The sequence below is a fragment of the Panthera tigris genome, chromosome C1, assembly GCF_018350195.1.
Source record: "Panthera tigris isolate Pti1 chromosome C1, P.tigris_Pti1_mat1.1, whole genome shotgun sequence".
In the NCBI taxonomy this organism is placed as follows: Eukaryota; Metazoa; Chordata; class Mammalia; order Carnivora; family Felidae; genus Panthera; species Panthera tigris.
Window position 1 is genome coordinate 8,348,504 of NC_056667.1, and position 11,125 is coordinate 8,359,628.

Genomic DNA, 11,125 nt, shown 5'->3' on the forward strand with positions numbered 1-11,125 from the left:
GCTCTGGTGCCCTAGGAACCCGCTATGCACCAGATCCACCCTGAGTGTCTGGGGGAGGGCAGGGGTGTCCTGAGCCCTGGAGGGTAGCTCATCCCTGCCCGGGTCTCTGTCACAGATGGGGTGCTGGGACACGTGTAGGAATCAGCCCCCACCCTGGGGCAGTTCTGTGTGTCCTCATCATCCCCTGGCTGTCGTCACCCCTCTGTGCCTACCACTGTCACTCCCAGCTCCGGCCCCGCCGCTCAGCCCGCGCCCCACCCTGGGTGGCACTGCCCACATTGCTTGCACCTCGTCACCACGATCCGTACCATCGCCGTCACTCCCTCCACCTATGCCGCCACCCCATCCTGGTGACCGCTGCCACCTCCCTTTCATCTGTGCCACCAATCCATCCCCGCGTCCACCACCAGCATCCCCAGCTTGCCGTGGGCTCGGTCCAATAGAGAGGCGCAGAGCCAGCATTCAGAGCTGAGCCCTGATGCGGAACAGAGAGCGGGCTGCTCCGGGGTCAGGGAAGCCGGTCAGGGTGACTGTCCACCCCTCCTCCATCCTTCGTTTGCCTCCCAGACTCCCCAGGCACCGTGTATGTCTCCAAGGTGAAGAGCAAGGGTCACCCGGCCGTGTACAGGTTCTCCCTCAACGCCAGCCTGCCTGCCCCTTGGCAGATCGTGTCCCCCGGGGACGGGGAGGTGCCCTCCTTTCAGGTGAGTCCGGGCTGCCGGGACTTGAACCGCGGCTGCCGAGGAAGGTGGCACTGGCCATGTAGGGAGGGGGAGGCGGGGTCTGCGAGGACGTTGCTGCTAGAGGCAGATGAGGACCCTCTCCCAGCCAGGTCTGTGGCACCTACAGAGCGGGGACAGCATGGGCTCCCAAGTCAGCCAGACCTGGGTTCGAGTCCTGGCTCTGCCGTCTGTAATCTGGGTGTCTTCGGGCAGCTTACTTAGTCTCTCTGAGCCTCAGTTTCTTCATCTGTGAAACGGGGTGTGTAAAGCACAGCCAGGGTCGGAGGTCCACGACGTGAGGCCTGCATGGCATGTAGCACGTAAGACGCAGCAAGTGCTGCTCGGCAAGTTACATGTGGTTCTTGGCAGCTGCTCCCGCACCCCAGCAAAGAGCCTCTGAGGGCCAACCCAGGCCCTGTCAGGAGTCCTCTGTATTTCTCTGACATGTTACACCCCCTGGGGGACGTAGTTACCTACGTCAGTTCCTGTGTTCAGGCTTTATATTTCCATTTGAAAGATGCCTGTGGCGTTTCCTGACCCTGAGCCTTTGCACTCCTGTTCCCACTGCCCAGAAAGCTTTCCTTCCAGCTTAATGCATGGCAGGCCCCTCACTGACGCCTCAGCGTAACTGTCACCTCCTCACAGGGCCCTGTGCCGGGGCACTTCTCGGTTCGCCCTCCTCCTCCCCTGCCTGTTTATCCCGTGTCTTATCATCCTGACTCTTTAATTCACGGCCCCTGCAAGAACCCAAAGCCATGGTGATCGGCAGCCCCCCGGGGGGCAGGGACCAAGCCCATGTTGCTGACTACTGTGTGCTCAGGGCCTGGCACACAGTAGGTGCTCAGCTGCAGAAAAGGGCTGAGGCTCAGACAGGGAGGGAAGGATTTGCCCAATGTGCAGACTCGAACCCAGGCCTCCTGAGCCTCTGTCCCCAGCTGTGGGGGCGGGGACCGGGTGGAACCAGCCTCGGGGGGAGGGCTCGGAGCCTGAGGCCGGGCCTAGGCCGAGGCAGCCCCCCGGAGTCACGTGTCTTGTCTCTGTCGCTCCACTGCCTAGGTGTATAGAGTGCCTTTGGGTAACTTCACCAAGAAGCTGACCGCTTGTATGTCTACAGTAGGGCTGCTCCAGGCGGCGAGCCCCTCCCGCAAGTGGATGGTGACAACCTTGGCCTGTGACGCCAAGCGGGGCTGGAAGTTTGACTTCAGCTTCTACGCGGCCGCCAAGGAGCAGCAGCACACCCGGTAACAGAGCATCGCGGATAAGCCGGTGTCCGCCAGCCCGGCCCCCTTCTCGCCAGGGATGTCAGCAGACGCCTTTAGGAAGCCCCTGTCCGCGTGCACACACGCGTTCAGGTGGTTCTGTGCCCGGGACCGGGGCGCGGGGAACGCGGGCGCAGAGGACGGCCCGTGACCTGCTCTGCCGCTCTGCTTCCTGCTGGCTCCGCAGCTCCTTCGCAAGCCTCATGTGCTGGCCTCTTTCCAGGGTTCAGGGGTCTACTCAGATGCCCCCCCTGGGGAGAGGCTGTCCCCCCACCCCGCCTCCATCCAGAAGAGCCACACCCTCTCTGTCTCCCTGCGAGGGACCCCCTGCTCCCAGTCTGGCCCCATCACCACCTGGAAACACACTGACTGGCTGGTTTATAAGCTGTGTTGCGTCAGGAGCACGCAGGCATCCTTCCACGGGCGCCCTGACTGCTTCCCCTGCTCCGTCCCTCGCACCTGGCACGATGTCTTGCACACAGGGGGCGCTCGGCTAACGCTTGCCGAATGAATGGACGTGTCCGCTCCGTACGTCCTCTCGAAGGCACTCTTCACATTCTCTCCCAATATAATCAATTCAGAAAACACCGCCATCCCCCTCCCCGACCATAAGGAGACAGGAGAGGGACTGTGTCTATTATACTTACCTGTCGTATCCCCAGGCCCTGCCTAGTGCCTGGTATGACATAAGTGCCCCAAAATACTTAATGAGTGTTGGGATTCTGTGCCTGTGCACTGGAGGGGTGGGGGGGGCGGGTCTCTGAGCAGCTGGGGGCACCTCTTTCCCAGGTTTTATTCCTGTGTTCTGACCCCACATTCATTTCTCCATTGAGGCTGTATTTCTCGTTCATTCACATAACAAACATGGGGCACCGACTGTGCGCCGGCACCATGCTAGTCCTGGGGATACGGTGGTAAACAGGACAGATGTGGGTCCTGCCCTTAGGCCGGCTAGCGGGAGACAGCAGCTAACGAGTCAGCCGCGATGTCGTTACAAATGATGATACGTGCCCAGAGAGCAGCAGTGTGGTCCCTGTGCTGGTGACACATGGGGCTACGGTCTCTGACAGCCTGGCCTCAGGGCACCAGGCACCCATAAAGGCTGGACTCCACTTGAGGCAGAGGGCAGTGGTGCAGAGGTGGGGGGGAGTGGGGAGGTGACTGAGACGGGTTCCCTGGGTCCTTCCAGCCTCGGGTACCCTGGCTCGGGCAGTGGGGGTCCCTCTGCCCGCTCTCCCCTGAGGCCAGGGCTGGGCTTGCTCTGCAAGGACACAACGGCAACTGGGATCAGGCTGCCTGGACGAGCTTAGAACATTCTAGAAAGAACCTTGAGCTCCATCAGGTCCAGTGGTGAACAAGCTAACCGCGGAACCCTTGCTTCAGACAGAATCTTGAGGCTCAGTGACTGTTCAGGTTAAGGTGAGGGTGCCTCTGAGCAGGAACCCTGAGGCTGGCCCGGGGGGCCCGTCTGTGAACTCTTGCACCCCCTGCAGGGCGGTTTGGAAACCTGGTCTTCACCCCTCATGCAGCAGGTGGGGAGACACGCAGAGGGGAAGGCTGCGAGGCAGCCCTGGGGAGCGCCTTGGCAGTGGCCAGACTAGAAGTGGCCTCCAGAGCCCAGCCCCCAACCTGAGACCACATCCTTGTGCTGAGGGACCCGAGTCCGTCCCCTGCACTCTTCTAGCCCCTGCTCGCAGCCACACATGGCTGTGCTTGCCTCACCTCCCAGGCTCCTCCCGGCCTTCCCAGCCTCAGCCCGGCTCCTTTGCCTCCACAGGAAAGTGTACTTTGCTCAGTCCCACAAGCCCCCTTTCCACGGGCGTGTGTGCGCCGCGCCTCCGGGCTGCTTGCTCAGCTCCAGCCCCGACGGCCCGACCAAAGGCTTCTTCTATGTGCCCAGTGAGAAAGGTACGTGCATGGGGAGGCTACCTTGGGGCCTGGGGAGGCCGGGCCCCACCCTCCTGTACAGACGTGACTCCCTCTGCAGTGCCCAAGGCCCGCCTCTCGGCCACCTTTGGCTTCAACCCCTGCGTGAACACCGGCTGCGGGAAGCCAGCCGTGCGGCCGCTGGTGGACACCGGGGCCATGGTCTTCGTGGTCTTTGGCATTATTGGCATCAACCGCACGCGGCAGGTGGACAACCATGTCATCGGAGACCCGGTACGTGGGCCCACTTTGAGCAGATGCCGGAGGACCCGACTGCACCAGGTTCACAAACCAGGCTCGGGCCGCCACTAGCTCTGCTCCCCACACCCCCTCCTGGCTCCTTTGCTCACCGAGCTCAGACGGGACCACCATGGGCTCTTGAGGGCACTGTTTCTCTTGAGGAGTGATCAGGGTTGAGCTCTTAGAATCACCCAGGAATCTGGGTACATTTTGGGCCTGAGCTGGTTGCCCCCTCAGCATGAGGGGCTGGAACGGAGCTGAGGGAGAATGCAAGTGTGTAAACCCCCGCCTTCTGCAGGAGGCCCTCCCTGCACCCACAGCCCTTGCTGCGTGCCTGACCGAGGGGCCCTCCGCTCTGTCTCCTCCCTTGTACACGCTTGTGCCCTGTGCTGGGCTCTCAGGTGTCTGAAAGGGAGAGACACGGATGGAGCCATGGCTAGGTCCGCCTGGCACAGAGTGGGGGCTGAGCACGTGGTAGGCAGGGCTGTGGATGTGGTACCGTCATAGCTCCTGCCTTGAGAAGCCAGTCCAGCTGAGTATACAGGAATCTTTCCCGAAGTAATTCGGGAGCCAGAACAGTCTGAGATCTGTGTGATCAGTCTAGACCGAGGATCCCGAGGTGTTTAGAGGAGGGTGGGGAGGTAAGGAGGGGACAAAGCTCACTGGGGAAGTGGTTGAGGGATTTGGATGTGCAGAGGGAGGGGAGGGAGCAGGAAGCCCCCGTGAGAGCCTATGGGTAAAAGCAGGGGTGAGCCTGGGGGGCTCACCGTGCAGGGTGGGCAGTGGTGGGAGCCCTACAGAGTGGACTCGGGCAGGGACCTCAGGCGACTGTGCCCGGGGCTCCAGCACAGTGTCTGTGATGGTGGTGGGAGCTTCAGAGGTTCTGGTCCCGGGGCAGGGCCCAGGGCCGAGTTCCTGACTCACTGAGCAGCCTGTGCCCGCTTGTGTCTCCTTGGGAAAGGGCAGTGTCATCTATGACAGCAGCTTTGATCTCTTCAAAGAAATTGGGCACCTGTGTCGCCTCTGCAAGGCCATTGCGGGGAACTCGGAGCTGGTGAAGCCAGGCGGGGCCCAGTGCCTTCCCTCAGGTGCGCGGGGGGAGGACAGGCTGGGGAGGCTCCACGGGTGGACAGCCGTGAGCACACACACGTGTGCCTGGCGCGTGTCCTGCAGACAGGCATCTGTGCCTGAATTTGCATCCGCGCTGGGGTGAGGGGTGCGTGACTCTTCCCAAGTGGGCTCATGCGTGAACATGAACAGGTGCAGACGTGCACATGTGTGGGGGCACCTGCAGGAGTAGCTTATCCAGAACTGGGAGCCAGGGCCGGGGCTGACACAGATGAGGCCCTGCCAGGGCTCTGCTCAAGGGAGCACAAGATGTCCTTTTCCACCCCAATGGCAAGTGACTGTTGTAAGTTGCCTAATGGCACTGCCACTGGTTACAGACACGTTTGAAAGCTGGGGGGGTGGGGGAAGGGCGTGCACCCCTCCCACACTCTCACCCGGCGGGTGAGGACACACGTCCGGTGGGGGGGGATGGGGTGGGGCAGGGGTGCTCTCCCGGGGTCCCCTCCCTGACCACCTCTCTCCCCTTCTCCCCGCAGGCTACAGCACCTCCTCCGTCCTGCAGATGCTGCACCCTGAATGCAAGGAGCTGCCGGAGCCCAACCTGCTCCCGGGGCAGCTGTCCCACGGGGCGGTGGGCGTCAAGGAAGGCCGAGTGCAGTGGATCTCCATGGCCTTTGAGTCGGTGAGCTCCCGTGGCCAGCCGGGCACAGTGCCGAGGGCTCGCCTCACATGTGTCCCCTGATTCCCCGCCCCCGGCCCAGACCAGAGGGGCTGCTCGGGTCGCGTGGTTATGAGTGTCAGCATCGGGTATTAAACCAGGGCCACCTGACCACAGGGCGCTGCCCTTTCTCTGATGTCGGCTGTCCGCCGGTTCCCACCAGCCCAGGGTGTGTGTCGTTTTGCAGCCTCTGGGCTGGGGAGCAGACGAGGTTGGGGGCTGGTGAGAGTCTAGGATGCTCCCCTCTGAGGGCCCCTTTGGGGGGCCTGGTTGTGGGTCGCAGAGCCAGGTGCTGGGCCTGCCCCGGAAGAGCTTGGAAGCCAAAGGACCAGCCATCCACGCACATCACTACTTCCTCTCTCATCCTGACACTCCCTGGACTCCCACGTGCACACGTACGCACACGCACACGCACGCACCCGTGAGCATATGAGAGCCCTGACTTGGGCATCTGCGGACCTCAGGGCCCTGGCACTTCGCTCCACGAGGCTTCCCAAGCCCGCCCCTGCTGTCCCTGTGCCGAGACCCAGGGTCCGGCTCCACCTCTGATCCTGGTGTGCTCCGTGTCCTTGAACAAATCACGTATCCCCGCCGGCCTCAGGTTCCTCCTCTGCAGAACGGGGTCAGTGAGGATACACGTGAAAGTCCCAGAGCAGGGTGAGTGCCTGCCTCTTCCCCCGAACGGCTCCTCAGAGCTGGGGGCTGTGAAGCAGACTCACGCTGCAGCCAGGAGACGGGTAACTTGCTGGGCAGTGACAACAGCTATGATGGGGAAGCACCGAGGCCTTGCAGAGCCCAGCAGAGGCCTGTCTTGGTTAATCAAAGAAGGGCTCCTGGAAGACACAGAACCCTAGTGAGAGCCTTGAAGGCCAAGTGGGAGCTGGCTGTGCAGGCAGAGGGAACAGCGTGTGCAGAGGGCGCGGCGTGAGAGCGTGGGGGCTCTGGGAGCTGCAGCGGGCTCTGCTAGAAAGGGACGGGGACTGTGGTTACATCAGAGCCTGCTGCCCTTGTAAGGATCACACGTGCACGCAGAGGCTGGTGGGAGGTATTCCTGGACTGTGGCACCCTCCGCCCCCACGCACAGCATCCTCTGTGTGCAGGTGGCCAAGGGCCAGCTGCATCTGCCACAGAGCAGACCAGCTGTCACCTGGGAAGGGTGAGTGGGCACCGCCCCCTGCCCGTCTCACTGACTCATGTGCCCCACAGACCACGTACAAGGGCAAGTCCTCCTTCCAGACATACTCCGACTACCTGCGCTGGGAGAGCTTCCTACAGCAGCAGCTGCAGACGTTCCCTGAGGGCTCAGCCCTGCGCCGAGGCTTCCAGACTTGCGAGCACTGGAAACAGATCTTCATGGAGATCATAGGCAAGTGGCAGCCCTGCCCCCACGCCGGGCCGGGCTGGTGGCAACGGGTGGGGGAGGGGGCAGGGGCAGGGAGGTGACCTGGGGTGGGGAGGGCAGGGCAGGGCCTGTCTGAGCTACAGCCTGTCATCTCCTCAGTCCTGGCCAAGAGCCCTGCAGCAACCAGAACAGCACGGTGGCCAGGAGTACCCATCAGAGGCCAGAATTGGTGTCTCCTGCTCTGGGGTACCTAGCCACGTTCTCTGATCTTGAATCTGGCCGCCTAGAAAGTAACAGTGATCGCCACATGGCAGGTCTCTGTCATGCTGGGCCTTCCTGGTGCCACGCCCCATGCCGAGGGCCTGACCCACGTTCTCTCTAAACTCCCAACGAGGCCTGTGGGGTAGGGGCTGTGATTGCCCTCTTTTGCGGGTGAGGCTCAGGGAGGTCGTGGCTTACCCAGAGTGACACAGCTAGTGGTGACCGTGTCCACCCGTGGAACCCCAGTAACCTCGGAACCACGGAGGGGAGGGGGGCCTGTAGGCGCCACACCCACGAAGCCCAGCTGAGGACCGTCTGCTCTTGCCTTCCAGGGGTGCAGAGCGCCCTGTACGGCCTGGCCCTGTCCTTGCTCATCTGTGTGGCCGCCGTGGCCGTGTTCACCACCCACGTGCTCCTCCTGCTGCCTGTGCTCCTGAGCATCTTGGGTATGTGGCAGAGGGGTGACAGGCATCAGGCTGTGGGGCCAGGAATGGGCAGGGGCCTTGCTAGTGGCCTCCGGTCGGCGGGTTTCTCTCCACCCTTAACTGTCACATCTCCTCGGTGAAGGTTTCCCAACCACCCCCACCTCCCTCCCAGGCAGAAAGACCCTCAGCCACAGGCGTGCATAGGACGGTGCCCCACAGGCATGTGTGCTCCCACAAGGGAGCCGCGTGTCGCCAGGTAGTAGCTCCTGGCCCAGTGACCCCTTGCCGCACCTGTCCCCCCCCTTGGAGCGTCCGCTTCTCTCTGGCCCTGGCCCTCCTTGTCCCTCCTGTGTCTAGAAGTGGGGGCTCCACTCTAGGCTTGGCCCCATTCCCCAGGGGCCCTCCGAGTTCGCCCAGGACCCCTCCAGGACTGTGTGGGTGAGGCTGGGTCCAAGCTGCCTCCCCCCCTGCCCCCTGCAGGCATCGTCTGCCTTGTGGTGACCATTATGTACTGGAGCGGCTGGGAGATGGGTGCCGTGGAGGCCATCTCCCTGTCCATCCTCGTCGGCTCGTCCGTGGATTACTGTGTCCATCTGGTTGAGGGCTACCTGCTGGCCGGAGAGAACCTGCCCCCGCACCAGGCTGAGGTGAGCGACCTGCCAGTCCTACCCCAACGCATCTCCCGTCCCCGGTGCAGCGGAGGGATCCTCCAGGACAGCTGGACATCCCCGGTGCCCAGCTCCCAATCAGACTGCGTTCCAGGGGCTGAGGTTTCCACGGCCAGTCTCCTCGCCCAGGGGACTTGGGTCCTAAGGCATTTCCACCGAGCAGCGCTCCGGGCCTTGGGCGGGTCCATCCCCCAGCCTGTTTCTCTAATGAGCATAAGGGGTTGGACCCGTTGACGCCCAAGGGCCCTTCCTGCTTCCCTGTGTCGAGTCTCATTCTCCAGCCTGGGGAGCAGGGCGGGCTGTTCCAGTCGTGACTCTGAGGCCACCAACCACCCGTCTGGACCTCTCGGCTTAGTGAGAATGTACTCACATACTCTGTGCCCACACCAGCTCTGGGTCTCGTAAAGTTTTCGTTGTTTCCTAACCTGGAGTTGTGGTGGTGTGAAAACGCTCATAAATACGCGAATCAGCTATGTGTTTAGGTGCTTTTGGTCAAAAGAAAGAGCTCCGTTCCAATCAGGGCCATTTGTGAAGACCTACTGTGCAAATCAGCCTTAGCCTGGTTGTCATAGCAACCTTTAAGCGCCTGCCTGTGCGCCCTCTTCAGGGAGTTGGTTCATCTTCACACCCACCCTGGGGAGCAGGTGCTGTTACTGGCCCCATTTATGGAGGCAGAATTGGGGGCCTCTAGGAGCGGGCTGGCCCCAGGCGGGGAGGGATCCCGCTGGCATGTCCGTCCCTGGCCCCAGCTCTTGCCCTCACCCCACACCAGGACACCCACTCACAGCGCCAATGGAGGACACTGGAGGCCGTGCGGCATGTGGGAGTGGCCATCGTCTCCAGCGCCCTCACCACGGTCATCGCCACGGTGCCCCTCTTCTTCTGCATCATCGCCCCGTTTGCCAAGTTCGGCAAGATCGTCGCGCTCAACACAGGTGTCTCCATCCTCTACACGCTCACGGTCAGCACGGCCCTGCTCGGCATCATGGCCCCCGGCTCCTTCACCCGGACCAGGACTTCCTTCCTCAAAGCCCTGGGCGCTGTGCTCCTGGCGGGGGCCCTGGGGCTGGCCGCCTGCCTCATGCTCCTCCGGAGTGGCTATAAGATCCCCCTGCCCACTGGGACCTCCCTATAGCGCTGGCACTGGGTCCTGACTTAATGCACCTTTTGTCCAGCGGGCGTGGGACGAGGCCCTTGCTCTCTGATCCCAGAGACATGTTTCCTGGCTCGGCTCTAACTCGTTCTGTTCCCAGGCCTGAGCTGGAAAGGCGCCAAGTCGCTCAGTGTGGGAGCCGATGCCCACCTGTGTGGCCCGCACTGCCTTCATCACGGCGCCCAGCCAGAGTTGGATGGGAAGCTGGCTACCACCGTGCCAGACATCCCCTGATAGCAGAAGAGTCCAGCCCCCCTCCATGCCGGGTCACCACGGGGGTGTCCCTCTCACACTGCCTCAGTGCTGACAACTTTCGCATGCGGGTGTTACAGGGCCCCCGTTCTACAGATGTGAAAACTGAGGCACCAGGAGGCACATTGACTGACCTGTAGCTGGGTCGGTGACAGAGCCCAGCCGCCTCCTGAGTCCCATGCTTCCCTCGGGGAATTTGCAGGAAGAGCACAGCAGGTTCAAGGGCAGGGGCCTTGCACCCCCTATCCTATTTTTCCCTTCCCCCAGCTTTATGGCGGCCAGTGCTGGGTGGTCCTGTGGTCCCTCCCAGGCCTTTTGGTCCTGGCCAGAGAGTACAGAGACTGGCCTGGGGTTCTGCATGCCCGACCCTGGCCCCAGCCTCAACAGGCTCCTTCTCCCCGGGGGCTGCAGGGCCCCAACACAGCCTTCCTCACTGATCCAAGTCCCCAGCTCCCCCACTCGACTCTGGGGCCGGAATTGGGGGAGACAGCCCCTGGGAGATGGGGGCTGATTGTGCCTGCCGGCATCTCACAGCAGATGGTTCCAATCCCAGTGACAGGAAACTGCCTCCATTAACACGAGCATCGTAACATCGCTGGCTCCCCCATATTCTTCAAATCGTGATAACTAAGTATTCGCAGGCGAGGGGGTGGGCCTGGGCCCCCCAGGGACCAAGGTCCCAGAGTGCTCTGCATGCAGGGGCGAGGTTGGGGGCTTTGGGTAGCTCTGTGGGAGTGGGGCTCAGTAGATGTGCCTTCTTTTAAGGCGTTCCTCTGGCTCCTCGGCTGGGGCGTTTTTGAGCACGTCTGGCGTGCCGCGTGCTGCACCAGGTACTGGCCTCCTTCCTTGGAGCAGACACGCTGCCCCCTGGGCTTTGGGGAGCTGCACACAGACTGAGCGGGAACTGAGCCCTGAGGGTGAGAAAGGTGTCAAGGGTGGTGTCCGGGCTAGCTCACCTGGCCATCTGTAAATATTAACTGGGGTCCAGGGATGCACAACAGCAGCACAGCACCATGTTCCCACTTAGTGTCCTACCAAGCAGGGACTCGGTATTTGTGCCGGGAACAGCAGACTTTTGGACTGCTGCCCTC

At 62.3% G+C, this 11,125-nt stretch overlaps 1 protein-coding gene across 1 annotated transcript in view; it reads left to right on the forward strand.

Annotated features, from left to right (window-relative positions):
• The window catches only part of DISP3 (dispatched RND transporter family member 3), a 30,394-nt gene extending 19,788 nt beyond the window's left edge, over positions 1 to 10,606 (forward strand). The window contains exons 11-20 of the mRNA XM_007078374.3: positions 568 to 704; positions 1,779 to 1,963; positions 3,759 to 3,889; positions 3,969 to 4,141; positions 5,109 to 5,235; positions 5,752 to 5,897; positions 7,140 to 7,299; positions 7,869 to 7,982; positions 8,442 to 8,608; positions 9,402 to 10,606. Coding sequence (XP_007078436.2) covers positions 568 to 704; positions 1,779 to 1,963; positions 3,759 to 3,889; positions 3,969 to 4,141; positions 5,109 to 5,235; positions 5,752 to 5,897; positions 7,140 to 7,299; positions 7,869 to 7,982; positions 8,442 to 8,608; positions 9,402 to 9,764 — 1,703 coding nt within the window. The 3' untranslated portion in view covers positions 9,765 to 10,606. The remainder of the gene's footprint in view (positions 1 to 567; positions 705 to 1,778; positions 1,964 to 3,758; positions 3,890 to 3,968; positions 4,142 to 5,108; positions 5,236 to 5,751; positions 5,898 to 7,139; positions 7,300 to 7,868; positions 7,983 to 8,441; positions 8,609 to 9,401) is intronic.
• Positions 10,607 to 11,125: the final 519 nt, after the last annotated feature.